The sequence below is a fragment of the Phodopus roborovskii genome, unplaced genomic scaffold, assembly GCF_943737965.1.
Source record: "Phodopus roborovskii unplaced genomic scaffold, PHOROB, whole genome shotgun sequence".
Classification (NCBI taxonomy): domain Eukaryota; kingdom Metazoa; phylum Chordata; class Mammalia; order Rodentia; family Cricetidae; genus Phodopus; species Phodopus roborovskii.
Window position 1 is genome coordinate 4,880,883 of NW_026126525.1, and position 26,687 is coordinate 4,907,569.

The 26,687-nt window shown below is 42.3% G+C and overlaps 1 protein-coding gene across 5 annotated transcripts in view; it reads left to right on the forward strand.

Moving 5' to 3' along the window:
* Wdfy3 (WD repeat and FYVE domain containing 3) overlaps positions 1-26,687 on the forward strand; it is a 189,983-nt gene that overhangs the window by 128,094 nt on the left and 35,202 nt on the right. For 3 of the 5 annotated variants that reach the window (XM_051198181.1, XM_051198185.1, XM_051198182.1), the window contains 14 exons: positions 167-402; positions 1,678-1,812; positions 3,064-3,243; positions 4,591-4,824; positions 8,570-8,669; positions 9,762-9,922; positions 11,258-11,487; positions 12,507-12,616; positions 14,639-14,821; positions 15,709-15,866; positions 16,452-16,529; positions 16,779-17,006; positions 22,181-22,234; positions 24,089-24,257. In XM_051198181.1, the coding sequence (XP_051054138.1) occupies positions 167-402; positions 1,678-1,812; positions 3,064-3,243; positions 4,591-4,824; positions 8,570-8,669; positions 9,762-9,922; positions 11,258-11,487; positions 12,507-12,616; positions 14,639-14,821; positions 15,709-15,866; positions 16,452-16,529; positions 16,779-17,006; positions 22,181-22,234; positions 24,089-24,257 (2,256 nt within the window). The remainder of the gene's footprint in view (positions 1-166; positions 403-1,677; positions 1,813-3,063; positions 3,244-4,590; positions 4,825-8,569; positions 8,670-9,761; positions 9,923-11,257; positions 11,488-12,506; positions 12,617-14,638; positions 14,822-15,708; positions 15,867-16,451; positions 16,530-16,778; positions 17,007-22,180; positions 22,235-24,088; positions 24,258-26,687) is intronic. The other 2 variants (XM_051198183.1, XM_051198184.1) reach the window with 2 other exon arrangements.

The following is a 26,687-nucleotide window of genomic DNA, read 5'->3' on the forward strand; positions in this document are numbered from 1 at the left end:
CTGGGCAGATGTGCTAAAGTCAAACAGATTGTGAAGTGAAACTGGACTAAAGATGGGGTCAGCCGCTGGCGGCAGCTGGCAGTACTTGTTTGAGGACAGCGTTGCTGCTCTTTGTAAATGTGGTGCCTGGACATTTTTCTAACTCTTCCTCACTCCTTTCTCTTAGGATTCAATGTGGGCAGGAGTGCCGGTGGGAGGTCCACAGTCAGGGAGATTAACCGGGAGGCCTGCCATTTCCCAGGCTTTCTGGTTCTCCAGTCTTTCCTTCCTAAGCACACGAATGTCCCTGCCCTCTATTTCCTGCTCATGGCCTTGTTTCTGCAACAGCCTGTGAGTGAGCTGCCTGAGAACCTACAGGTCAGTGTGCCTGTCACCAGCAGCCGATGTAAGCAGGGCTGCCAGGTAGGAATTACCTAGTAAGGTGTCATGTAAGACCTGATACTCTTTAATTCTGACATTTATCACATAGTTTGGGATTTTAAATCCCTGAAAATTTGCTAGGTAGTTTTCCTAAAAAGACATAATCTGTCACCTTCTTTTCTTTCTGATTGTTCTATACGACTATCTAAGTTTGGGGACTTTGTGTGACATTAACGATGATGTAAAGGATTGCTCTAAGTAATCCATCTTTACCTAGAAATATGATTTCATTACAGATATAATGATAAGCAATGGGAGGATCTGAGGAGATAGCTTGAGTCTGTGATTCCCTAGCACCCTAGTTAGAAACCACCATGGCTGTACATCCTTGTGACGCAGTCCTTAAGTAGGAGATGGGTGATCCCCAGAGCTCATTGATCCTCTCTAGCCAAATTAGTAAACCTCAGGTTCAATGAGGATACTTGTCTCAAAATTAAGGATAGAGAGTGACCAAGGAGAAATACCAGACATCAACCTTGGGTCTCCACACACATACAAGCATACACACACACTGAAATGAGTAGGTACAAGTATTGATTTAGAAAATATTCTTAATTTCTTAATAATATATAACATCTACATTTTCAGGAAAGTAGTGATGATTTATGTATTTGTCACTGAAAATATTAAAACTGTCTGTCTATAGGTTATATCTGTGGTTCCATAAACACTTACTTTAGCCTTGAAATTGAGCTCTGCATATTTGACTAAACCTTTTCTATGAAATCTCTTAAGTGGTAAAGATTTATGCTTAGTAGAATTTGGTCTCCCAGTCCTTTTGAATTATGTGGCATCATAACTATTAGTGTTATGTAAAATTGCTGTCAGTAAATCTCATCATCCACTTATTTTATCAAAATCTTACTCATAAGTAACATAAGTTTGAGTCATTGCTGAGTCTGGGGAGTGAGTTCATTGTGCTCCTGTAAACATCTTGCTTAAGACTTATCACATTTATAATTTCATCTTTTTGCTAATTACCAGGGGGGGGGGTTGGGGCCAAAATTTGTTAGAAAAAAAAAAAGGAATAAAGTGATGTTGGACATGTAGGTACTTGCAAAGATTGAACCAAATGATGCTACATAAAATATTTCCCAAGTTTTGATGTATAGAATGGACAGTTACTAGAGATCTGTTGATCATTACTCAGGTAAAATAAAAGTAGTTTCAAAGACATTTTAGAATATGAGAATTTCTAAGGATCTCTTCTAGGGGAAGAAATGACTAGTGACTGATGGTTGCTCACTTGATCTACAGTTTGACTTGGATTCCATCTGGACATTTATCTTTGGAGTCCCCGCCTCAAGCGGAACAGTGGTCTCTTCCATCCACAACGTGTGCACAGAATCTGCGTTCTTACTGCTGGGGATGCTGCGCAGCATGCTCAATTCAGTGAGTTCCTGAGGGCCAGAGGGCTGGTATCCATCCCACAGCCATGGAGCGTGTGCGGTGCTGGCTCCCTTACAGAAAAAGTTTGTAGCTATCTTTTTCCCTGAGGCTCTAGGCCCCGCCCTATTTTCTTGCCTCTAATGTAAGGGTAGAAGGTGTAGTTAAGACCACAAACTAGAGGCTAGGGGTGTGGCTCAGTGGTAGACTATTTGCCTGCCCACTGTGGGGAGGGGTTTGATCCCCTAACAAGGGTCCCACTCCTGATAATCCAGATGTGCTAAAGAGTACATCAGTATCAATATTTATCAGCATAAGATACATTGTAATAGATACACATACATAATCATATATGTACACATTGAGTTTCTGGAATTACTCTCATTTGGATGTTAAAGCATTAACAGAACAAATTTTATTTTCTTTCTTACTGATTCTGCTCTAATTACTTTGAATTAAAGAATAGCGATTAGAAGAGTGATAACCGAATGGTGATGCAGCTCATTGCACAGCTTATAACTATGTGCCAGAAGAAAATATTAGCCTAGCCTCCTCGACTGATGTGTGTCTGATGGTCCTCACCTAAGAACAGAACACTGCATGAAATGCATCAGCTTGGAATGCCTTGGGGTTTTCCTTTCATGCTAGTCCAGAAGCAAAAGTAAAATTCGGTGTTAAGGAAGAAGCCACTCTCAGGACAGGTCTCAGGAAATACGTACTTTTCAAATACTTGTATGCACATTTCCTGTACTGGTCACTGTATGTTTGCCATCTAGTGCTTTCGTGTATTGTACTGCAGCAGTATATGGGTCATAAGGAGAAAATGACTTTCTAACAGGGTACACAGGTGAAGGCCAAAAGCTACTGTGATGCAGGCTGTATTCATGTTGATGACAACAGCTGTTCTTAGCTGAGCTGTGGGAGGGCTGGTGGACCTAAGGGTGTGGTTGTCCTGGCTGTGAGATTTGTTTCCATGTTTGCACATACATCTTTGCTCATATATTATTTAAAGGTTTTTGGATCATTGGTATGTACAGTGTAAGAAGAGTAATAAATAGTGAGTCCCCCACCCCTCTTTAATTTGAGACAAGAGCCCATGTAGCCTAGGTTTCTATATAGCTGAGGATGGCCTTAACTCCTGATCTTTCTCCCGCCACTTGTCAAGAGCTGAGCTTGCAGATGCTGCCACCAAGCCCTGCTGAAGCACCTTTAGAAGTACCAGTCTCTAACACGGTTTTCTTGTCTATCCTGTGGTAGCCATGGCAATCAGAAGAAGAGGGGTCGTGGCTCCGAGAGTACCCTGTGACCCTGATGCAGTTTTTCAGATACTTGTATCACAATGTCCCAGACCTTGCCTCCATGTGGATGAGCCCTGATTTCCTGTGTGCCTTAGCAGCCACCGTTTTTCCCTTCAACATCCGCCCTTACTCTGAGATGGTAAGGAAGTAGGGGGGGAATGGTCAAACTGGAATCAGTCTGCTCTGGAGAAAAGCAGACATTTGTTTCTCCTAAACTCCTAACCTCCTGACAGCTCACTTGTTTGTCACCTTCTCTACCGTAAGTCTGTCCCTGTCTGCTATCAAAGCTTCTCATGTAGTCATCCTGCTTTCCCCTGAGAGAGCCATGAACTGTGCTGGTCTGAGTTCATTGCTGAGCCCCTATGCAGGCAGCTACTGCTGCATGTCTTTCTGTGAGATGGTGGCTGTGTGCTTAGAAATTGTTCTTTGTTGGTAACAGGACTCTAGCCAAACCAAACCATTTTCTTTTTTATTTTAGACAGTAACTGTGTGCTGGATTCAATTTTTAACAAGTGATTTATAGTTAATTTTCCTTTGTAAGTGAAAATTGGGCTTCTTCTGCTCTACTTTTCTTCCCTTGCTCAGCCTTTTTTTTAATTTTTTTACTAATTTAACAGGAAAATATTAGTCTATAATCAGATATTATGCATATACTTCTGTCCTTTCAAATAGCCCCAAAGAGATAGTTCATAATTCTTGTTCCTATCATGTATTGCAGGGGTCTGAAGTCAACTTCCTTCTTCATACTAATTTTTCTGTTCACATAAATATAAAGTGTTCATTCCAGACTTGTAGAGAGAGACAGACTGAGATGACCAGTGTGACCTTAGCACTCTGGCTGGCTTATAGTTTTAGAATCCTTGGTCTGGTTTAAAAAGTAAGTGTGTGTGTGTGTGTGTGTGTGTGTGTGGTGTGTTAGTATATATGCATATATGAATGTATAATGCTTCCTTACCATCTCTTTATCCACATCTGGGGATTTGTCTACAGCCCTTTCTCTTTGGCTTGGCTAAAATTTATTGCTATTTTGTTTATTTGGATTTTGTTCACCTGCAAAAAAAAAAAAAAAAAAAATAGATCAGCCATGAGGATCAGCGTTCTAGATTCTTCTCTGACCTATCACATTTGGCTTTTCAGTAGATCGCTTCAGATATGCACTGTGGTCATCCCCCCTCCCACCTCCAACCCCGTGTTATAACTTCATTTATCTGAAGTGTTTATATCCTCATGAAGCAGAGACATTTCTAATGGTCTTTCAGAAGTGTTGAGTAGTATGGCGTGGTGCCCGATTACTGCCTTGAAAGCCAAGGCAGAAGAGCACGGTCATAAGATAACCAGCGTAATGGGAAGCAGAGGCCCAGGAGGAGCCCTGCTTTCAGTGCCGCTGCCTCTGCCTCTGCTGTCACAGTTCTGCCTGGTTGTTTTTTAGCAGACTTGAGAGTGAGGTGTGGTGTTAGCATAAATAGTACTTGATTTCCCCCATCAGGTGACGGATCTTGATGATGAGGTCGGTTCTCCAGCAGAAGAGTTTAAAGCTTTCGCTGCAGACACGGGAATGAACAGGAGCCAATCAGAGTACTGCAATGTGGGCACCAAGACATATTTGACCAATCACCCAGCCAAAAAGTTCGTTTTTGACTTCATGCGAGTCTTAATGATCGACAACCTCTGCCTCACACCTGCTAGCAAGCAGACGCCACTAATTGATCTTTTGTTGGAGGTAAAGACAAAGAATTGTACACGTCATTTGCTGGTATTGCTTTTATAATGAGAACATTGATAACAAATTAAGTTCATGCAGAATACTTTTAGACTTTTCATTGTTCTGGATAATGTATGGGCAAAGCATGCCACATGTATGTTGGATCATGTCACTTTGATGTACTTTTTTTCCTTCTCTCAAGCATGTTTCTACTTTTTGCCCTCTATCACCTTTTTTCCTATGGCAAACTTTCCCAGTAAGTGCCAATTAATACTTACCTTGAGGTAGTGCCACAGTTCGCCATCTGTACCATGAACAGAACTAGAGAATAGACAGGATGCAATGAGTAGGGCTATGTTCCCATAGACTGCATCTGCGAAATGGTCACAGACTGGGATTCAGCTTATACTCAGTGGTGTGTGTGCCAGCCCCTCAGACACTATCTGGTAGTTTTCCTCACCTCTGACCTTTCCCAAATGCAGCAGGCTTCTGGTTGTCCCTTCTTGTGGTGACAGGAACCAGTGGCACAGGAAAAACGAGGCTCTGCACAGCATGTGATTTTGCTACTGGCCGTAGATGCAAACTGTCCCTAAAAACCATTTTCAGATGTTTATCTAGAGCTGGGTGTGTCGCTCCATGGTAGACTGGACAAGGCTGTGGGTTTTATTCTAAACAACAGTGTCAAATGACCAAAACAAAATATTCATCTACTGATGTCACTAAGGAAAACAAACCAGAGAGAGAGAGCATCTAAGTGACTCATCCCTTGCCTGGTTCTTCTGGTCAGTGCTTGTAAGTGGTGTGCCAAAGAGTCCTGGCTATGCAAGGTATGAGGTTAAGATGTGTGGGGATTGCTCTCCTCAGAGGTAGGGCTGGAAACATGTTATGTGCTCTCAGCTGACAGACAAAACAGATTTCTCTGCTCCCTCTAGTGGCTACTGCAGTTAACTTTTTAATTGCAACCTCAAAACCATGGAAGGTGTTTATCTCATTCCTGTGAAAACATCTCTTTTATTTTTGGTTGTGAGCCTAGCTTTTAATGGCTCCATTTGACCAATTAGAAGAAGTCACTTATGGAATTTAGGAGCATCTTAACCAAGACCACAGTGTTTAAAATTGGCAGACAGAAAAATGTGTCAGCAGTAAACCACATGATTAAAATCTTGCCTGATAGCCCTTGTCCTTCTGGAAACCTTGAGTTCATAGAGTGAGATCTGGAGCTTGGTGATAGAGCTCAACGATGGAGATGGGTGGTGGAGCCCAGTGGTGGAAATCAGTGATAGGGTTCTGTGATGGACTTGGTGATAGAGCTCGGTGAGAGCTCCATGATAGAGCCTGGTGATGGAGCTCAGTGGTGGGGATCGGTGATTGAGCTCTATGGTGATAGAATTTGGTGAGAGCTCCATGATAGAGCCTGATAAAGTTCAGTGGTGGGGATCGGTGATAGAACTCCACCTTGGAGTTCTATAATGGAGCCTGGTGATAGAACTCAGTGACGAACAAACAAACAAAACAGTATAAGAAGAGAGACGGTCAGCACTTTCTTATCTAGGGTGAAAATCTAGGAACTGAACACTGAAGTCACAAGATGGTATTCAACAGAAATGTGCAGGAAAGAATGAATGGCTCAAAGATGAGCATAGTTAAGGGAATGGGTGAGTGTGCTGGCCAGTGAGAGCATTTCTTATGCTCCTAAGAACACTGACAACTAAGTACTTAGACATGAATAACTTACCGACTTCTGTTCCTATGTAAGCAGGAAGTGCTTCATTTACCTATGGCAACCTCAGGTATGGTTCTCATCTCGGGTGTGTGGAGTTGGACTAGAGAGGTGAATGTTAGAAGTGTAGTCTGGGAACAGCAGTGTCAGATTGAAGCCCCAGGTAGATGTTAACACTTTAAAGCTACAGGCAAGTAGCTTTCATGTGTCTTTATCTGTAATAGGTGGCAAAGTCCTGTAAGGAGTAAGGTTTTTCCTCCCGCCACCGCGCCAACCCCAAATAACACACAGAGACTCTGTATTTGATATAATTCTGTTGGCCAGGTGCTAGTTTCTTATCGGCTAGCTCTGTCTTAATTATTAACCCATTTCTATGTATTTCTACATGGTCTTACCGGAGAGTGGGGGGCCAGCGATTCTTTTCTCTCCCTTCTCTCCATCTTGACTCCTCCTTACTACTTCCTCTTTCCTCCTTGTCTCCTAGTCCCTCCTATCTTCCTTTCCTATTGGCCAACAGTGCTTTATTCATTAACCAGTATGAGAAACATATATACATAATTGCATCTCCCATCAGAGTCCCTTGGTGTGCTGTGTAGTAACTCTTAACTACATCCGTTCCCACTGGGGAGACATGATGCCATCATAACCAGAAAGGTGGAAACTTGATTTTAAGAAACAGAGATGGAGAGATAGCTCAGGCACCATACGTACATGTAAATGAAAGTAACTTACTACATTAAAGAACTTTACACACACACACTTATAAGAGTAGGTTAGTTAATATTGTTGTTTTCCATGGATAATCTTCTGATTATGAAGTCTGTCCCTAGAGCAATTCAAGAGCAGAGCTGTAATTTCCTGCTTTCTTCCCTCCATAAAGGGAGGGTTTTAAACCCACTTCTCTTAAATCTGACTACTGTGGACCATGCTCTCTCAGTCTTGTTAGCATTAGTTTTGTCATAGGGGAATGTGCTTTCTTGATTATATCTGCCAAAGGAACGTGTGTGTTTATTTTCTTTAGCAATCTCTAAAATTAAGAGATTTCTATTCATGTAGAATGGTTTGAGTAGACACCGAAACTCTCCATTCATATAGAATGGTTTGAGTGGGGTGCTGAGGTAAAAGCTTCAAACAGAGTTGAACTGTATATACAGCTGTTTCTATTGGTTGTTAGGGAGGAAATCGAGGTACATAACTTCAAGTACAGAGCTGGGCAAATGGCCAGGCACTAGGGATCCTTTTGTCGTCCTGAAATGCCAGGCCTTTGACACACAGTGAACAATTTCAGCTGTCAAAAAACCTTGATTTGTATTTGTAGGTAGAGATGTACTACCAGTGGTTTGTAGACAGATAGGAAAGCACAGAGCCAGCATGGTTTCTGACCATCTTACCTGCTCCTTGTGGCTTGCTCAGCCTGCTTTCTTATACAGCCAGCACCACCTGTCCAGGATGGCACAGTCCACAGGGAGCTATGCCTGCCTATATCAATCATTAATCTAGAAAGTGACCCACAGGTTTGCTCACAGGTCGGCCTGGTCAGAGCATTTCCCCCGTGGAGAGTGTGTCCTCCAAAATGACTCAAGGTTTGTGTCAAGCTCACAAACACCAAACTATGCTTTATCTCTAAAATGGGGCTTCATCTACTTCAAAATGGCATTTGCCAATTAAATGACATAAATGAATATTCCAAAGCATTCAAGAACACTCTAATGAATTATTTTAAAAGACACCATGATGCCTGCATTCATAAAATCTTAGGTTCTTTCTCAGTTAGGTTGCTGACAAACAAGACAGTTTGAAGTGGGCAACTAGGGCCCGCATCTATTGTAAATTTCATCATCACTTGGAAGATTCAGAAGACTAAATTCCTATAATGATTTAATCACCATAAGTCATTAAGTCATTCTGGAACTAGAGACATTTTGTTTTGTTTTGTGTTTTTTAATAAAATTAAGTCCTGATAAGTGATGAAGACACTTAGCTTGGGACCCATCTTTGTGTGGTTGTATCACCTCTTGATTCCTGTGTTGTTTTGATATGTAGGCCTCCCCTGAGAGATCTACAAGAACTCAGCAGAAAGAATTCCAGACACACATTCTGGATAGTGTGATGGACCATTTGCTTGCAGCTGATGTATTATTGGGTAATTCTGTGCTTATTTTTTTTTTTTTAAGTGTGCGTGTTACCACTTTAGTCTCTCTGGTTTCCAAGCTTATCTCCTTCCTTCTTTCTTCTTAGTCTGTTCTCTCATAGTTAATGTTTTTTTAACATCTGAGATGATATAGTCATGTTTTTGCATACAGCAGTATGTTGTCATTACGGACATGTTCTAATTCCTGCCTGTCATCCAGAGGCTACGTCAGGAGGATGACAAGTTCAAGGAAAGCCTAGGTTACCTAGTGAGATCCTTCACGGAAAGCAAAACTAGAAAAGTTTTAACAATGTACTTCCTATATTGGTCTGATGTGATCATATGAATCATAGAACCTCTGTTCTGGTAAACTAATATTTTTTTTTGCAAGTAATTTGCCATGATATCTTAAACACTGTCTTAATATGTAACTGAATTTTCAAAATGAAATGTCAAGTTGCGTTTTTTTGTCTGTTCTTAGCCACTGAGATCATCTGTACTACATAAAGACAGGATGAGAGCCTCCTCAGTAGTGGGAGTATTCAGGGATCTATATAGTCTCCACCATGTAGGGGGGGTGAGGAGGTCAGATAGTCCAACGCAATGTGTTCATAGCAGCCCCTGGGAATAGTGGGGTCTCCTGGTTAGGGAGGCTGCACTGCTGGTCACAACTGGCTGTGGTGCCTGCCTGAAGCTCCTTAGTGTCATCAGTTTTCTGAGTCTTATGGCCATGTCACTTCATTGCTGTGGGAAGCACGCCACAAATAGAGTTTTGTTTGGAAGGCCTTTCCCCCTTCCTTAATTGAACTTTTTTATTCAGGAAGATGGGCTTTGCTGACAGTTGTGTTTGCTTCTCGGAGCCTGTCTTTAGGTGTGAGAGTCTTCACAGGGACTTGAAGCCCACAACTTGTGAGCTGGTGAATATAGTCTTTCCAGTGTTTATCCTGATTTTCAAGCCTTGCATATCATGTTCTTAAATGTGACAGCACGTGGCCATATTTTATAAGGACTGTGGGCCACTGATCTTGCCTTAGCCTGGTGTCTTTGTGGTCTTGTGCTGGTAGATACCAATTTTCTTAGGTGTTTTTTCCTACTTGTATCTAGGAGAAGATGCATCTCTGCCCATTACCAGTGGAGGAAGCTACCAGGTGCTGGTGAACAACGTGTTTTATTTCACACAGCGTGTGGTGGACAAGCTTTGGCAAGGCATGTTTAACAAGGAATCTAAACTCCTTATAGATTTTATAATTCAGCTCATTGCACAGGTAATTCATCGCTTCTATTAACTGTGGAGCATGTTTTTCTTTGACAAACGTTTTCCTATGGTGTCAAAATTATTGGAAGTGAGTGTAACTAAGAAAATAATGAATATTAACATTTAATATCCCCAAGCTTTGTAAAAGTGAATTGAGAACTAGATGTTTCATCTCCTTCCTAACTATTGCCAGCACTCTCCTTACAAAGCTGCCTGGGTATCAAACTGTGATTCTCCTGCTGACCCTTTCCAACCCAGGCACTTCACACACCTAAGTTGATACAACTTGATAAGCTTTTATAGTATCACTGTGTGAAGACTACAGGGCATGAACATCCATCCTGAGGAAATGATTCCTTGTCAGCTGAGCCACTATGGTTTACTGTCATCCATATTCCTTTGAAGATGTCATTTCCCCCTTGCACGCTTAACCAAAGAGCATTGGTCAGACTTGGCACACATCTTAATTACTTTCCAATGTGGAAAAGTGAGAACACTTTGCCACGTGTATAATGGTTTCTGGGTTTGTGTTTTTATGGGTTTTGTGTGGTGGTATGTGTGTGTATATGTAGGTTTTTTTTTTTTCTGTTTTCTTTTTATTCTGGTTTTGTTTTTGTTTGTTTGCCTGCTTGTTTTCTAAAGAGGACAGAAAGTGTGTATAGTTGAGTAGGTGGGGAGAATCTGGGGTAGTTGGGAAGGGAAGCTAAGATCAGAATCTATAGTATGAGGAAAAAAATTTCAATAAAAAGGCAAATTTTCTATTACAGTTACATAAATGACGTGGTGATTATGAATAAATTTAAAAATGTAAAAGGTAAATGAATGGGGGGGGGAATCTCATCTCTGTGCCAAACTTCAATAATAGCCCTATACCATGTTCTGTCAGTATATAGTAGGGTGTACCATTTGTACCATTCCCTCTGAAGATGTGCATTTGTAGTTAAGCCATAGGGACAACTCTCAAGAGAAGGATGAAGCCAGAGCACCAGGACAGCTCCTAACGGTCCTGGAGTTTCTTCAGTTGCCATAGAAATCATTTATCCTAACAAAGGTAGCTTGGCAGGAGCCTCCTCCCTGTGTGCTCTAAGGGAGACCACTCAGCAGCACAAGCACAGGCCCTCCTGGCTGGGGGCTGTTTGTACAGGACTCTCCTCATTCTTAAATTGCATTTGTGTGTCTCATGGGTTCTGAATCCAGAAAAGCAAGAGCTGTGTATCTGCAGCTAAGCACTCTGAGGACTTCGGCCGACACCTGTTACATAACAGCTGGTCTGACTATTCTTGTGAATGACAGCGGGTTTTGCATTTTTGTCCTGTTACTGAAAACATATCTTTTGTTTCTTTAGTCCAAGAGAAGATCACAGGGGTTGTCGCTGGATTCGGTTTATCACTGCCTCAATAGGACCATCTTGTACCAGTTCTCACGTGCACACAAAACTGTCCCTCAGCAAGTAGCTCTCCTTGATTCACTCAGGGTCCTTACTGTAAACCGGAACTTGATCCTGGGACCTGGCAACCATGACCAAGAATTCATTAGCTGTCTTGCTCACTGCCTGATTAATCTACATGTTGGAAGGTAAGTTCCTTGGGTTCTGTTTGCCCTGTAGTCTTTGAGAGCATCCCCTCCGAGCTCATTGTGTCCTTTGTGATAGTAATAGCCCCAGTTGCCTTTTAATTACTTTTATTTACTGCTTTATGAAAAGGGTACAGGGCAAGTGTTACATTTTCAGCAGAGAATGGGGAGGTTTTTTCCTTTTCATTTACTTATATCTTTAAATTTGTTTATTCATGTAATTGTAAAAAGAAATTTGTTTTTTATTGAAAAAAATGTTTTCATACAGTAGATTATAAGCATGGTTTTCCCTCCAAACTCCTCCCAGATTCTCCCTACCAACCCAACTACCACCCTTTTTCTCTCTCTCTTTAGAAAACAAACAGGCTAACAATATATACACAAGAAATTCACAGGCATGCACACACACACAGGCAAAACCCATTAAAAACACAAAACTACAAATCTTAATGCAAAAGCAAAAGACCAGTAAGATTTAAAAAAATCCCCAAAGCAGTATGAGACAAAATGTCTACAAAAATACCATTGGCTTCTTTTTTGTGCTGGCCATCTACTGCTATAGAAGGAAGAGTCATGTGTGCTTTCACCTCTGGAATGGGGGTGGGGATGGGGGCTGCGCTTGCCCCTGCAGAATAGCTGCAAATGAAACAGAGGGAGAGCTATAGCCTGGAGAGTACCCTGGCATGCAAAGGTGTTTTAGAGTAAGTGATTGATCTGCGTACAATTTTAAGATAAAACTGTTAACACTGATCTAAAAGCCGTAACGGTTACATGACGGTCTTGATCCCTCAAAGCTTGAACTCCGTATGTGTCCCTGAATGCATCTGTGGGCTCACCCCTTAAAAGTGGCACCTTTCTGTTAAACTAGGAGTTCTCTTTTTGCATCTGCTGAATGTCTGTCTGCCAGGATTGAAGATGCGATGGGGCCAGTGCTTACCATGTCCGCAGAGTAATTCATACTCATTACCACTTTCAGCTATAACCATTCCTTCGAGCAGTTGACTCTGATTTGAATGTTTCAGTAATGTGGAAGGATTTGGCCTGGAGGCAGAAGCACGCATGACCACGTGGCACGTCATGATTCCCTCAGACATTGAACCAGACGGTGGCCACAGCCAAGACATCAGTGAAGGTAACCTCCCTCACGGTGTGAGTGTGTTGTTGTTCATCTCCAGTTTTCACTCATAACGTGTTGGTTTCAAAAACTACTAACATAGCCAACATGTCCATTTACCAACCTGCACACCGACCACCTCTTGCTGAGATGAGTAAAACCATGAGCCTGACAATGCTAACCTCCAGCCTTCTTGTGAAACTTGGTGGCATCTGTCCTGCAGATACTAACTTGGCATTGTCTAGAAAGAAGGCTGCCTGATGCTTGGATTGGCATGTCCCCATGAGAGGTACCAGTCAGTGGTACCATTTGATCTTTTTGCTTTTGTGGTTAGTTTTGAGATAGGGTTTCACTGCACACCTAGGCTGACCTTGAACTCACTATATAACTCAACCTAGATGAGATGACAGTGATCCTCCTGCCTCATATCCCCACATCTCATTATCTTCTTTTAGAATCTCATCTTTCCCAGTTCTGTAAGCATCATATATGGAAGCCTTCATGTGGATTGATTTCTTACTTCGCGTGTATCTCCCAGCAATTCTGTGGGGTGGTATTATGTATGGTCTTATCCTGGGAAAGGCCAAAACTCAAATTCTCTCCTTCATTCCTTTATCTAAGAAATTGGTACTTCTATCCTCTAGAATGTTTTGATCCCCAAAACTGAGGTTCACCCCATTAGAACTGGAAGTCTAGAAACTTTGTTTCTGCAGGAATTCATAAGGCCATAGATTGTCAGGCCCCCCTTGTCTATTGAGTCGGAATCTCCAGGGCTGACAATTAGCCATCTATCCCAAGCCCTCAGAGGGATTCTGGAGCTTGCTGAGGATGGGTGTGGGAGCTGATGTTGGTGTGACTATGAACTGATGCAGCCACCATGAGAGTGAGTGTGGAGGCTCCTCAAAAATAATTTTAAAAACTTTAAAAAGAAGCCAGCTATGGTAGTACACACCCTTAACACCATCACTCAGGAGGCTCAAAACTGCACAGTGAAGCCCTGTCTCCAAAAAAAATAAATAAAATAAAATAAAATAAAATAGAGCTCCCTTGCTCCCTTATGATGTAGCTGTACCTCTCCTGGGTGTATCCCCCAAGACCTGAGTCAGCTAATGTAAGAGATATTTGCACTTCCCTATTTATGTGTGTGCTGTTCTGCTACACAAAATAGCCAGAAAACAGAACCAGCCTAGGAAGGAAAACATGTCCATACAAATGGCAGAATTTTGTTTATTGACCATAAAGAAAAATGAAATCTTGCCAAAGATGGTACTGAAAAATCGCTGTTAAGTGAAATAAGCCGGACTCAGAAAGAAATGCTACCTATGTATTCTCATGTGAAATCTAGATTTAAATGCATGCATGTGTAAGAGCGGCAGACAAACAGAGAGACGGAGGTCACCGTGAAAGAGTAGGGAGAGGTCATAAGAGATTGAGTGAGTAAGGCGGGCGGGAAGCGTGTGGTGGGGTGCTTGTGATGTGAAATCAACAACAGGGTGGGCGGGCTCCCAAGCCGGAGGAAGATTGCCAGCAAGGGAGGGAAACAGGGCAGGCCGCGAACATGCATTGCGTATGTGTGCGAGGGTGCTGATGACCCCGTTTGTTTTGTACTCTAACTTAAAATTAACTTATAGGAAGAAAATGACGTAAAAAATTGCTTTTAAGGGCCTAGGGATGTAGCTTTAGCGGAGTACTTGAGTAGCACAGATGGGACCCTGGGTTCAGTTGGGGGTAAAGGACAGTCTGAGATATTGATTCTTATCTGAAAGTTGGTTGATAAACACTTGTAATTTTCAATTTTGTAAATGAACATTACACCATTTTCACATGGATATAAAGATGTTTTTAATGCTTTCCACATATGCGAAACTTTAACTTATCTAAATTAAGTAACTCTGTTTGTTCACTGAACCAAATACAATCTGATTGTAAAATTTTGCATTGCAATCAAATACAGTAATTCAAACTTCTAGATGTTAAGTGTGAATTAAAGAGCTGCCTTTGTGTCCTCTCTGGGCCCTTTTCTTCCTTTCCATTTTTCAGGGCGCCAACTTCTCATTAAAGCTGTCAACAGAGTCTGGACTGAGCTGATCCACAGTAAGAAACAAGTCCTGGAGGAGCTTTTCAGGGTCAGCCTGCCCGTCAACGACAGGGGTCACGTGGACATAGCCACCGCACGGCCACTCATCGAAGAGGCTGGTTTGAAATGCTGGCAGAATCATTTGGGTAAGGAGGCCCACAGAGACCCTGTGACAGATTGTCACTATCAGCTATGTGTCCGTGTCCACAGCCTTAACTCTGAAGGCCTTAAAGCTTGGTTTTCTTATTAATAGTGCCTTGGTAGCTGCTGTTACCGATTAGGTTCAAACATTCATCCGTTTTGTTGTGTGATGTTAATGTGATATATTATGGTATATTGCCGTGGACCCTCAGGGTATGCAGCTTATAGTGTTTCTACTTCGTAGCTTTCTGAAAATCTAAAACATTTTGTGTTCAAAATATTCTCAACAATATCTCACTGTTTTGAGATAATAGATTGTGAATCATTAACATAGAGACACATTCTAATTTGAGTAAGTTTTCATATTAGAAGAGAGTGACATTATAAGCAAGTATAAATTCAGCTCCAGCACCTGTCCTTATACAGGATCAGCAGTAAAAAGTCTGTGACACCTAAAGGAACTCTGTGAAACTTTTAGTAATTGTGGCAGTTTTTCGTCTTTTGGTGGTTCATCCTCAGATCTATTCACAGGTAGAGGAACGGGGCAGCGAGCATGGTTCCTACATTGCAGTGTTTTCTATATCCACTCACCTACAGTTTCATTCACATGGGATCAATCACAGACTGAAAATAACAGCTAGTGACATAGAACAGCAATGGTCTTGTACTGTCATGGACACATTGACGTTATGGGAATGTGATCTGACTTGCCAGATCTAATTTCTTGTTGCAGTCGGATTTCCAGACTGAGCTTGACTGCTGAGAGCTGCCACTCCAGGAAGGGAAACATGGATAGTGGGGAGATAGTTGTGACCTGCAACCATAACATGAAATAGTCAGAGGCTAACAAACACATGATTAATTATACAGTTGCCTAATTTTAAATTTACAGCCCATGAAAAGAAATGCATAAGTCGAGGAGAAGCCTTGGTGCCCACCACACAATCCAAACTGTCCCGGGTCAGCAGCGGCTTCGGTCTTTCCAAACTGACAGGGTCAAGAAGGAATCGAAAGGAAAGCGGCCTTCACAAACACAGCCCTTCCGCCCAGGTACAAGCATCGGCGCCATGGCGCGTCCCCTCAGGGTTTGCATCTCCAGGTCTAGATTCAGTGTTTTCTGTAATACTGCTAACATATATGCAAGCAGAAGGTTTGATGTAGAACTTCCCTACAGTTTACTTTAGGAGAGAGAGGTGACAGATTGCAGAGTGTCTTCAATCCCCCACCCCCACCCCCGGCCATTAACCTTTCATCCTCGTCCTTCACAACCCTGAAGCCGGTTGCAGTGTGAAAAGGGTTTGAAGGATTGGCGTGTACACATCATAGGTTGTGCCACACAGGGCTTCTGGGAAGCGGCCACTGAGGTGGAATCCAGTATGAAAGGAGGGGACTAGGGCATTGCCCTGAGAATTCATCCCTGTGAAAAAGAGAAGGGACTGGACACTGGGAAGTGTCAAACTGTAGTGTACTTCACCCTACTTGGCTGCAGAAGGTCATAGGCCACAGAGCTGTCAGAGTTAGTTGGCAATATTTTAACTCACTGTTCAGCACTAATTTCAGGCACAGTTAGCTCATTTTTTTTTCCCCAAAAAAAATTCAGAAAAATTTAAGGCTCTTTCCTCATGGTTTTGTTAGGAGATCTCCCAGTGGATGTTTACACATATCGCTGTTGTGCGTGATCTGGTGGACACACAGTACAAGGAATATCAAGAGGTGAGCGTCCCTAACACCAGTAGTGTTAGGTGTGTCTGGCATCCTTGCTATCCATTTTAAATGTCATTCTTAGGTCACAGCAAACCCCATTTCTATAAAACCATTAGCTTTCTTTCCTTAAGTTATAAATGAAATATTTATAATATTTACTGAAATGACTTGGATTGAATGTGTCTCCCATTATAACTTCATTTCAAGATGTCTATGTTTTTTATCATTGGAAAACCAACCTGGCCTCTTTCCCGGCAGCGTCAGCAGAATGCGCTGAAGTACGTGACTGAGGAGTGGTGCCAGATCGAGTGTGAGCTGTTGCGGGAGCGAGGGCTGTGGGGCCCCCCCATTGGCTCCCATCTGGACAAATGGATGTTAGAGATGACAGAGGGGCCCTGTAGGATGAGGAAGAAAATGGTCCGCAATGACATGTTCTATACACACTACCCTTACGTGCCAGAAACGGAGCAGGAGACAAACGTGGCGGTGAGTACACACCAGCCTTTGTGATGGTTCTTCCAGTCCTTCACGATGGTTTGTCCTCAGCAGTCCATTGCCTGTTAGGTAAACTGTAACTAGAGGGCTGTGTCTGTGAAACCAGTGATGTGAACATCGGGTGTAGAGCACACATTATGTGTTACAAAACCTCTTTAGTTTCCCACATTGATGTGTTTCAAATTGGAAAGCCATAGGACTGTTAGGATTACAGCAGTGGAGTATGTTAGGAGAGCCGTGTCTGCCCCAGGGTGAACACCCAGCAGCTCTCGTCTTCCCTTGAGCAAGTCATGGCTCCATTCATCTTGAATGCTGTGGTTTCAACCCCCGTCCTAACTCTGCCTACAATGCAGGCCAGGCATCAGCATCAGTGACCATCCACACACAAACAGAAAGTGTAGTGCATATTCGATGGCAAGCTTGGGATTGTAACAAGAAGGGAATGCTGCCATTTGTTAACACCTGGGTGGGTTTGGAGACGTGAAAAAAAGAGACCTGCAGAGAGGGAGGTTGCTCCCAGTTCCCCTTAGTGTGGCATCGAAGGCACCCAAGCTCACAAGCAGAGTGAGTGTGGTAGTCAGGGAGTCAGGTATGACCAGGCTGTAGTGGGACACTGACTCTGCTCTACAGACCTGGTACATGCAGAGGAACAAGAGGTAATGTGTTAGTTTCAGGATTGGTGGGTGTTTCCTGTGCTCATTACAAAAGTGATAAAACTTGAAGTAATGGTTTATTTAACCATTACAAATTGTACAATTTTACCTCATAAACATATATGGTCATAATTTGTCACCTTACAGCATTTTTTAAGAGTATAAGGTTCTTAGACTCTACTAATCGTCAAGATTATTGAAGCTGTTAGTTCCATTAACAATGCCATACTGTCTTAAAGTACTGTACCTTCAAATGTGGACTCGCTGCGAACACAGCGACCCCTCCCCCATTTTGCAGACTTTTCTAGCACCTGCTTCTGTGAGAACAGAACAGTGATCTTTACATGTGTTTATTTCCTCCATAATTCCTTAGGGGTTGAAGTCTACATGCAATGCTTAAGTGAGTGCTCATTTAGCTGGGGATGAAGGAAGGAAGGAAGGAGAGAGGGTACAAGGGGAGTGAAGTCAGAGTACGTGTCAGAGGAAATTGTCTAACGACAAATTGATGAAGAGTCTGGGCTGTAAAACAAACACACCCTCCCAACATAAAACCAGCTCAGGAATTTATTTTCTCCCATGACTACAGCATTCTTTACTGTATTTATACTTTCTTTCTTGAACTGTCTTATTAATTTATTCAAGTTTATGAAAACTTCAGTATTGGGGAAACAAAGCTATTCAAGATTCAAAAGTGTCTTAGGGCTTCTATTGCTACCATGAACGGAAAGCTAGCTAGGGAGGAAAGGGCTTATTTGGGTCTCATTTCCACATACTGTCCATCACCGAAAGAAGGCAGGACAAGATCTCAAGCAGAGCAGGAACCTAGAGGCAGGAGCTGATGCGGAGGCCATGGAGAGTGCTGCTGACTGACTTGCTCCCCATTTCTTGCTTAACCTGCTTTGTTATAGAACCCAGGACCCACAATGGGCTGGGCCCTCCGCCTTCAATCACTGAATAAGAAAATGCCTTAGAACCCCATTTAGAGGCATTTTCTCAATTGAAATTTCCTCCTTTCCGACAACTCTAGTTGATATAAAACTACCCAAGCAGAGGAGCCCACCAGCCTGTGCCAGCTAAAGAAACACCAGCAAAAATGTGCCCTATGGCGTTAGGTTGTGTAGTAGGAAATACAAGGCAGGTGAGGAATGCTGGTGTGTTCACATAGAGTGAAGGAGTGAGTGGGAGGGAGGCAATTATAGAACACAGGATTTGTGTTATATGCTACACATACTATGTTAGAGCCAAAAGTCTACCTGAGATATGGTGGAATTTTCTACATGAATAATTTTTACTTTGGTTTTAATAATTTACAATATGACAAATTTGAAAGACATATGGAGTGTGCAGCCAGTTGAGTGTGCAAAGCAGGCAGTTAGAGGCTTTGTTTGTTTTGTGTAAGCTGAAGACTATGCGATGATTAAAAAGCTAGTTCTATTTTAGGTCTTTCTGTTAGAAATTACATTAGTGATTATTTGTGTAGTTTATTATGTCTTACTCATTAAAACTTTGAGAAAGAAGCCAGGAGGTTGTTTGGAGGGGGTCGGGGTTGAGATAGTCTTGTAGAGTGCAGGCTGACCTCAAATACAAACTCTCCTGCCCCCACTTCCCAAGGGCTAAGAGCACAGGTGTGACTTTTATTTGCATTAGTGTTTTGCCTGCATGTGTTTATGTGTAGTGTGTGTGCCTGGTATCTTCGACGGCCGGAAGAGAGGGTCAGATTCCCTGCAACTACAGTTAAGGTTGTTTATGGCCACCGTATAGATGTGAGGGACAGAGCCCGAGCCCTCTCTGCACTCCCACCCGGATGGTGGATGGTTCTTCAACCCTGACAATTCTGTGCACTATATTTTAAAATACATTAGCTGCTTGTCTAACATTTGAATTTTAGTTCTGGGTTATCTTGAAGTTTGTTTATAGAATGTTCTATACATTTTGGTGGGTCATGTGCCACTGACCTGAAAGCTTTTAAATCTTGTCAACTAAAATTATTCTAGCAAACAAACCCAAATAATTAATGTCTTGAGAAAACTCAGTCAAATATGACAAGTTTCAGGTTCTCACTTGAAAACAGACCCTCTCTGCACAGTGACTATTTGAGGCGGGCGGGACACTTCCCATAATGAAGGGCACAGTTATATAGCTTACATATACTCAGAGCTGATGTTAAACAGTAAGCACAGGTTATGATGAAAACGTAAAACTTGGACTCATTACTCTGAGTCCTAAGGCAAGAAAATAAGATCCTGGGCTGGCAAGATGGCTCAGTGCGTAAAAGGTGCTTGCAGAAAAATCTGATGACCTGGGTTCAGTTCCTGAACCTTCATGGTAGAAGGAGAGAACTATCTCTGGCCTGTTGTCCTCTGTCCTGCACACACGCACTGATACTTGTGGTACCAGACTTGCTCATACATACACAGGCGCATGCACGTGCACACACACACACACACACACACACACACACACACACACACACACACACAGAGTAACTAAATATTATAAAAATTAAGTTAGGTTGTATTTTGCCATTCAAAATACATCACCAAGTACTGCACTAGTTTTAATTGTATAGGCTTCTTGTTTTTTAAATTAACAATTTGACATGAATCTGCTGTTCTTTGCAAACGTTAGTGTGGTAAGTACTACGTGCATACATACTAAAATGGGGTTGTACAGGCAGGAAGCTAACATACCTTACATTTCCCTTTCTGACTAGTAGCTGCCTCCATGTTTTCATGTAGATCTCCTAGGACTCAAAACTAAAGAGCTCATTTGGGAAATTCCATCACCATCTTGTTTTAGAGATATTAAAGTTTAAAAGTATAAAATTGTTTTCTAGAAATTTTGAGTGAAAAATAGATTTCTGTATGACAATAATAATAATAATAATAATAATAATAATAATAACAACTTAGTATAGTTTTCTATGTAAAAGGAGGTTGTGGTAATGCCAGTTTGTTGGCATACTGTTCATGTTCGCCATTCATTTCTGGACTCTTTATTAAAACAGCTCAGTCAAGAATTGATGAGCATGTATGTAATGTAGCACTTTGCACACGTGTGCCATGTGTGCTGCCCATCTTCTGGCTGGGGCTCTGCAGTAGACCAGGCAGCAATTATCAGTTTGTTTCGGGAATAGTACTTGGTCCATGTTGTTGTATTTCTCATGTGTCTATCCTGTAGGGTTTGCTCTTTTATTTCAATGTTGATCACATGTTAAAACCATTCTACTTATTATTAATTTGGGTTCAGTATTTGTGTAACTTTTTGTCAGTCACAAATGTTAGGGTCAGGCCTATGCTCTGTCCCCATACCACTGAGTTACACACCTCAACCCCTCCTTTCTTTGAAGTGTTTTCCTTACTGCTGGGTATGGCAGTTCAGTCCTCCAGTATTTGGGAAGCAGAGGCTGGGGGATTGCCTTGATTTTGGAGTCAGTGCAGTCTACACAGAGAATTTCCAGCCTGCCAGGGTTGTGCAATGAGACCGTCTCAAAGAACAAAAGCTGAAAACGGAGAAAGCTTTTTCTGTTGTGGTCATTTCTGTGAGTTTTGGCAAATGTCTATGACACGTTGCACCCAGACCCCTCCTGAGGTAGCAGCATGGTTCCTCTGGTGTAAGGCCCTCGCCTAGTTTCTCTCAAAGCACAGGATTCCCTAAAATCTCACCAAGTGCTTGAAAGACACCCAGGGTCTGCTCTGCCTAGGGAAGGGAACATGGTGGGAAGCGATTACATCAGCAAATGGAGTCCTCAGATCAGAACTTGAGAGGCCTGCCGGCCGTTTCCTCCCTATAGTCACCTGTTTTCTCCCTGTAGCTGATCTGTTTCCTCCCTGTAGCTGACTATTTCCTCCCTGTAGCTGGCTATTTCCTTCCTGTAGCTAATCTGTTTCCTTCCTGTAGTCAGCTATTTCCTCCCTGTAGCTGACTGTTTCTGCACCTGTTCAGCAGAATTTCCTCATCAATCAGGTGACTGTTGATTCTTCCAAAGTCCTTTTCAGAAAAGCTATTGTCGGGGCTGATGGCTGGGCTGGTGACATTTCCCGGCTTGTGTCTGTCAGGCAGTTAAGGGACTGTGTGGGCTTCTGTGGCGGGGTGGAGGTATTGTAGATGACAGCTTAAATCACATGAGTTGTCTTGGGACGTGGCGGGAAGAAATGCAAGACTCTATCTAGCACACGGTTCTGTTCCTGGCTTTTGTGTTGTTGTTTCTTCTGAAGCCTCTTAAACTCATCCATGATAACAGTACTGCTGAAGTTTTGTTTTGCGATTTTTATGCCTGTCTATTCAGGGCACCTTTGTTACGTTTAAATTTTACTTAAATCCCTGATCTTTGGGCATAGAAGAAATAACCACAGAGGCCCAGCAGTTGTGTAAGTGGCCGAATAGATCATGTTAAATCCCTTTGAGTTGAGTACATCTTCTGTATGTCTGTGGCCCTCATGAACATTTTGTTTTGATATCTTTGTATGTTTTCCCCCCCTGATGTGTCTGTACTTGATGCCCTGTTTTCAGTCTGAGGTCCCAAGTAAAGAACCCGAGGCACCCGATGATGTCACTGCTCAGAAGGTAAAGCCCCAATTACCACGAAGGATGCAAACTCCTGGCAGCTTTGTTCTTAGTGCACGGTAGATGGTAGCACACTAACTTAAAGACTGACTGGTCTTTTGTGAGTTCCCTTGGGTGGAAGACGTGCTGTCCGTCATGCTGGGACACCCTCCCGCCCCTCGGCTGTTAGGCGTTCTCTTCGCAGGGCTCTTATGCTGCTCACTAACAGGCGGGGCTCTTCACGCGTGACTAACTGGTTCTGAGGCATGTTAGTAATGGGCAGCCGACACCTGCAACTTTTTAAAATACACTATAACTATTTTAAATGCTGAGAGTACAAGACCATCCCTATTAAATTGCTTTCCGGTCAGAAGGAATTCATCTAAAATGAATGATCACTTTTTTAATTGGCAGACATTTTTTCAGTATCATCAATATAGATACAGAAATGCACCTCAACACATTTTGGAAAAAGTCAGTAACCAAACAAACCTGCGTTAATCCATTTTCTTGCCCATCACTAACTATGCCATTATCTTCTAAAATGTAAGCAGTTTTGGCTGGTGACACTTTGATTACTGCCCAGTCTCCTGCTCCTTGCTGTCTACTAAGATTTTCTTCCTGTTTTAATAAAGTATAAGCAATTTGGAGTTGAATAAGATCATTTTTGGTTCATACAGAGCAGCCATAAAGGTCCTAAGTTTGTTGTGTTCCTTTCACTTCAAGAGAACCCTGCCTTTCCCTTGTGAGTTTGCTCATCAGCTGGTCTCTCCCTACTGTAAGATCACTCGGCGTTGTGATTCTCTCCAGGGTTGTGTAATGTTTCCCATCTCCACTCATCATGTAGCCCTCCTCAGTTTGCTTACAGAGCTCAAGTCCACACCTAAAATTAAAAGAAGGGTGTTGTGGCTTCAATTAGGCATCTCATGTATGGAAATAGGTTCAGTATTTCAGCCTAAATATCCCACCCACCCAGGCACTTGTTTTCTGTTGGAAATCAGTTACAAGAATAATGCAAAAAAAAAAGGACTGAATATTATTCTTTATAACAAAGGAGAAGTAAAGTGCTATCTGAAGAGGAAGCAGCTTCCGTTTCTTTGTTTTTTGGAACCTTTAATCCAAAGCCTGAGTCTAATTCTGATTTTAGCAATCTACATTCACATACATTTTAAAGGAGCCATTTCTCGTTGCATATGATTTTAAGAAGGAAAACAAGTTTAGATCAATTGGAAAACTCATTTTAGATTATTCTGTGAAATAAATTTTTATTGTATCCAGAATATTAAATCTTTTCTTTATCTCTAGGTATTCATTGCTTCATCAGAAATGTCTGTTCTTGAGTTGTTGTATATTACCAGACAGTAATACAGACAGAAGTACCAGCTCATCTTGCAGGCCAGCCAGAGAGCGCCACCTAGTGTTGAGTCAGGATGCAGAAGTAGCAGGTGTTGGCTGTGTCCTGTAAAACCCTATGCCATGGAAAGGCACAGCACAGCTCTTACTCTCCCTGCAAGCTCCCAAAGCAGGCACTGAGACTGTCCCAAGTGCATGTGTGCCCATCGGTCCCCTCAGACTGGACAGCGCTGTGGCTCTCCTCCACTGCCCCAAGAGGTCAATGTATCCAGAAATGACAGGGAACTTCACCAGCCCAGAAATGCTGTTTGGAAAGCAAAACTGCCAATGTTGTTCACTATGTCATTTTACAAACTGTGGAGCTCTTAATGTAGCAGCTTAACGCGGAAATCTGTATATTTAGTGTTTATTCGTCTGAGCTACACAAAGCCCCTAAACAACAGGAACACAGGAAAATTTTCACAAGCTTGTATTGTACTTGTTGGGGATAACTCTGAGTTGTTTTCTCTTGTTATTTCCTAGAAACCTGCTCGGTACAGAAGAGCCGTAAGTTACGACAGTAAGGAGTACTACATACGCCTGGCCTCTGGCAACCCGGCCATTGTTCAAGATGCTATTGTAGAGAGTTCAGAAGGGGAAGCCACCCAGCAGGAACCAGAACATGGAGAAGACACCATTGCCAAGGTCAAAGGTCAGCCTCCTCTTGGATTTTGATTTAAAATCATTTTGGAACATTCCTTCCATGTGACTTCGTATGAAAATATGAGCATTTGCAAATAGCAGGACCAACTATAAGTGTATATATACTTGACCTCTACTGATTTATGAATGAGAACTAAAAAGACTGTCTCTGTCTTCTATAGATGTGTAGGTCAGTCCTACAGTCATTGGTTCTGTAAGTTTTAATTATTTTTGGCAAAACACTCAGAAAACCTGATTTTAAGCAACTAAATAATTACAAAATTAAGACAATTATTAGATATATCATCAATGTAATTGCAGGGAGTCTTCTTGAATTTAGCCTCTGGAGATTACTACGGATGAATTGACCTAGAAGGCCACCTCTTTCTGCATCTGTGGTTACGTCCTACCCTGCAGCACATGCAGGCGCTGGACAGAACAAGCCCTGCCCCTCTGGATCCTGCCCAGAGGCAGAGCTTTGCTTCTCTCTCTAGTATACGAGGTGCAGTGGTTTCTTTCTCACTGCTGCAAGTCTCTTAAATTTGTTAGTTTTCTCAAAGGCAGAGATTGTTTCTTCTTGTGTGGTGTGTGGTGTGCATGCATACACAGCTATGTGAGGCACATGGAAACCCAAAGTCATCCACAGCCACCTTGTTCTCTGAGATCTCTCTCATTGCTCTGTAGCTCACTGATTTTGCTAGGCTGACTGGCCAGCAATACCTGGGAATGCTCCTGCCTCAGCCACACCAGTGCTGGGATTACAAGTGTGCAGCATCTCGCCCACTTCATAGGCATGGGCTGTGGGCCGCCCAGGCCCTCATGCTTGTGGAGGAGGCATTTCACATCTGAACCCTCTCTCAGTCACAGACCCTTTCTTTTCCTTATTCCACTGAATGTTCCTGAAACAAAGGGGAGACCTAATATGTATAGGATCCATATGTTAATCCTTTGTTTTCACTTTTTTAAAGAGTGTGAATGACTACAAACTCAAAAGTGTTTTTCATTTTCTAAAACTAAACCCTGGAGTATAAATTAAGAACATTTAATTAAAAGTTTTGAAATTGAAAGCAAGTAGATTAAGATTTAGTATTAAAATTGTCATTAAACTAAAACTATGCTTCATGGCTGGATAGATGACTGAGAGGTTAAGAGCTCTGGCTGGTCTTCCAGAGGACCCAGGTTTGATTCTTAACACCCGGATACTGGCTCACAACCATCCCTAACCCCACTTTCCAGGGACCCAACACTCTCTTACATCCTTGTGGGCATCACACAGACACACGATATAATATAGACATTCATGCAGATAAAACGCTTAAAATTAATTAGAAAAAGAAAACTAAGCCTCAGACTAATAGCCTGTGTCCATGTTGACAAAAAGTACCATCTGATAGTATCATTTTCTCCTTTCCCACTAAAACACCTTGTGAGGACCTCACCTTAAATGAATGCTTCCTAAGTGACCTGGGGTACTCATAGACTCAAAGTAATTAGAGCTGAGCACAGTGAAGCTGTGGAGAGGGGCTAAGGCCATGGTTCCTCCAAGTAAGCCAAGCTTAACCTGCAGTTAGTCACGTGACCTGGCTTCCGGTTATTGTCTCGGGCTTAATTTTTCTCATCTCTGGGATTAGCTCAAATCACAAATGTCAGTGTAGTTACTTATCCAACAAGTTATATGAGCCATTAAGTTGGAGGTTGTGTTAGACGGTTTCCCCTTCATTGATGTTTCAGGGGCTTCGTCTCTCCTGGTTATCCAGACTCTCTGCCAGAGCCGCTGGTCACTACCATTCAGTGGACAAGATTTTCAGCAGGGTCACTTACACTTCCCCAAATTCAAGAGCAGTGTTGGTAGCAAGTATACCGTCCCGGTTGATGGCACAACTGAGGAATGTGAAGACACTGAATGTGTGATTTAGGCTACAATTTTGAGAACATCTAATATTCCAGGGTCTTGCTCATTTTTATTTCAATTGTGATTTTTTTTAATGAACTTATCAAAGTACAAGCAGTAAAGCATTTTCTTGCTTAATTCACAACCTAATGATCTGTTCCTGTGTTGCTAAAAAGAGTTCTATCCCTGTTCCTCATGACCCATTGTTTGACGAATTTCATACATACATGAAGAATCTCATTGCCACTTTGAGGCTTGGCACAGCCTCTATGAGTCTCTGAGTGAGTTATAAAACATGGTAGTATGCTGTCCCTATGTGTGTGACAGTGACTCATCATTTACCTTTCACTCACAGAGCCTCCCCAACGCTCCTCGTCTATAAACAACACATTCTTGCCACTGATTACGCTCATATGTTTATTGCTGCCACCTGACCCCCCTGAGAACTGAGTGCATGGTCCCAAGGACTTTTATGTTCATTATCAAACTTTGCCTTCCAACAAACCTAAACTGAAGAGAATCCTCCTCCCCTCTTAATAATGGAGAAAA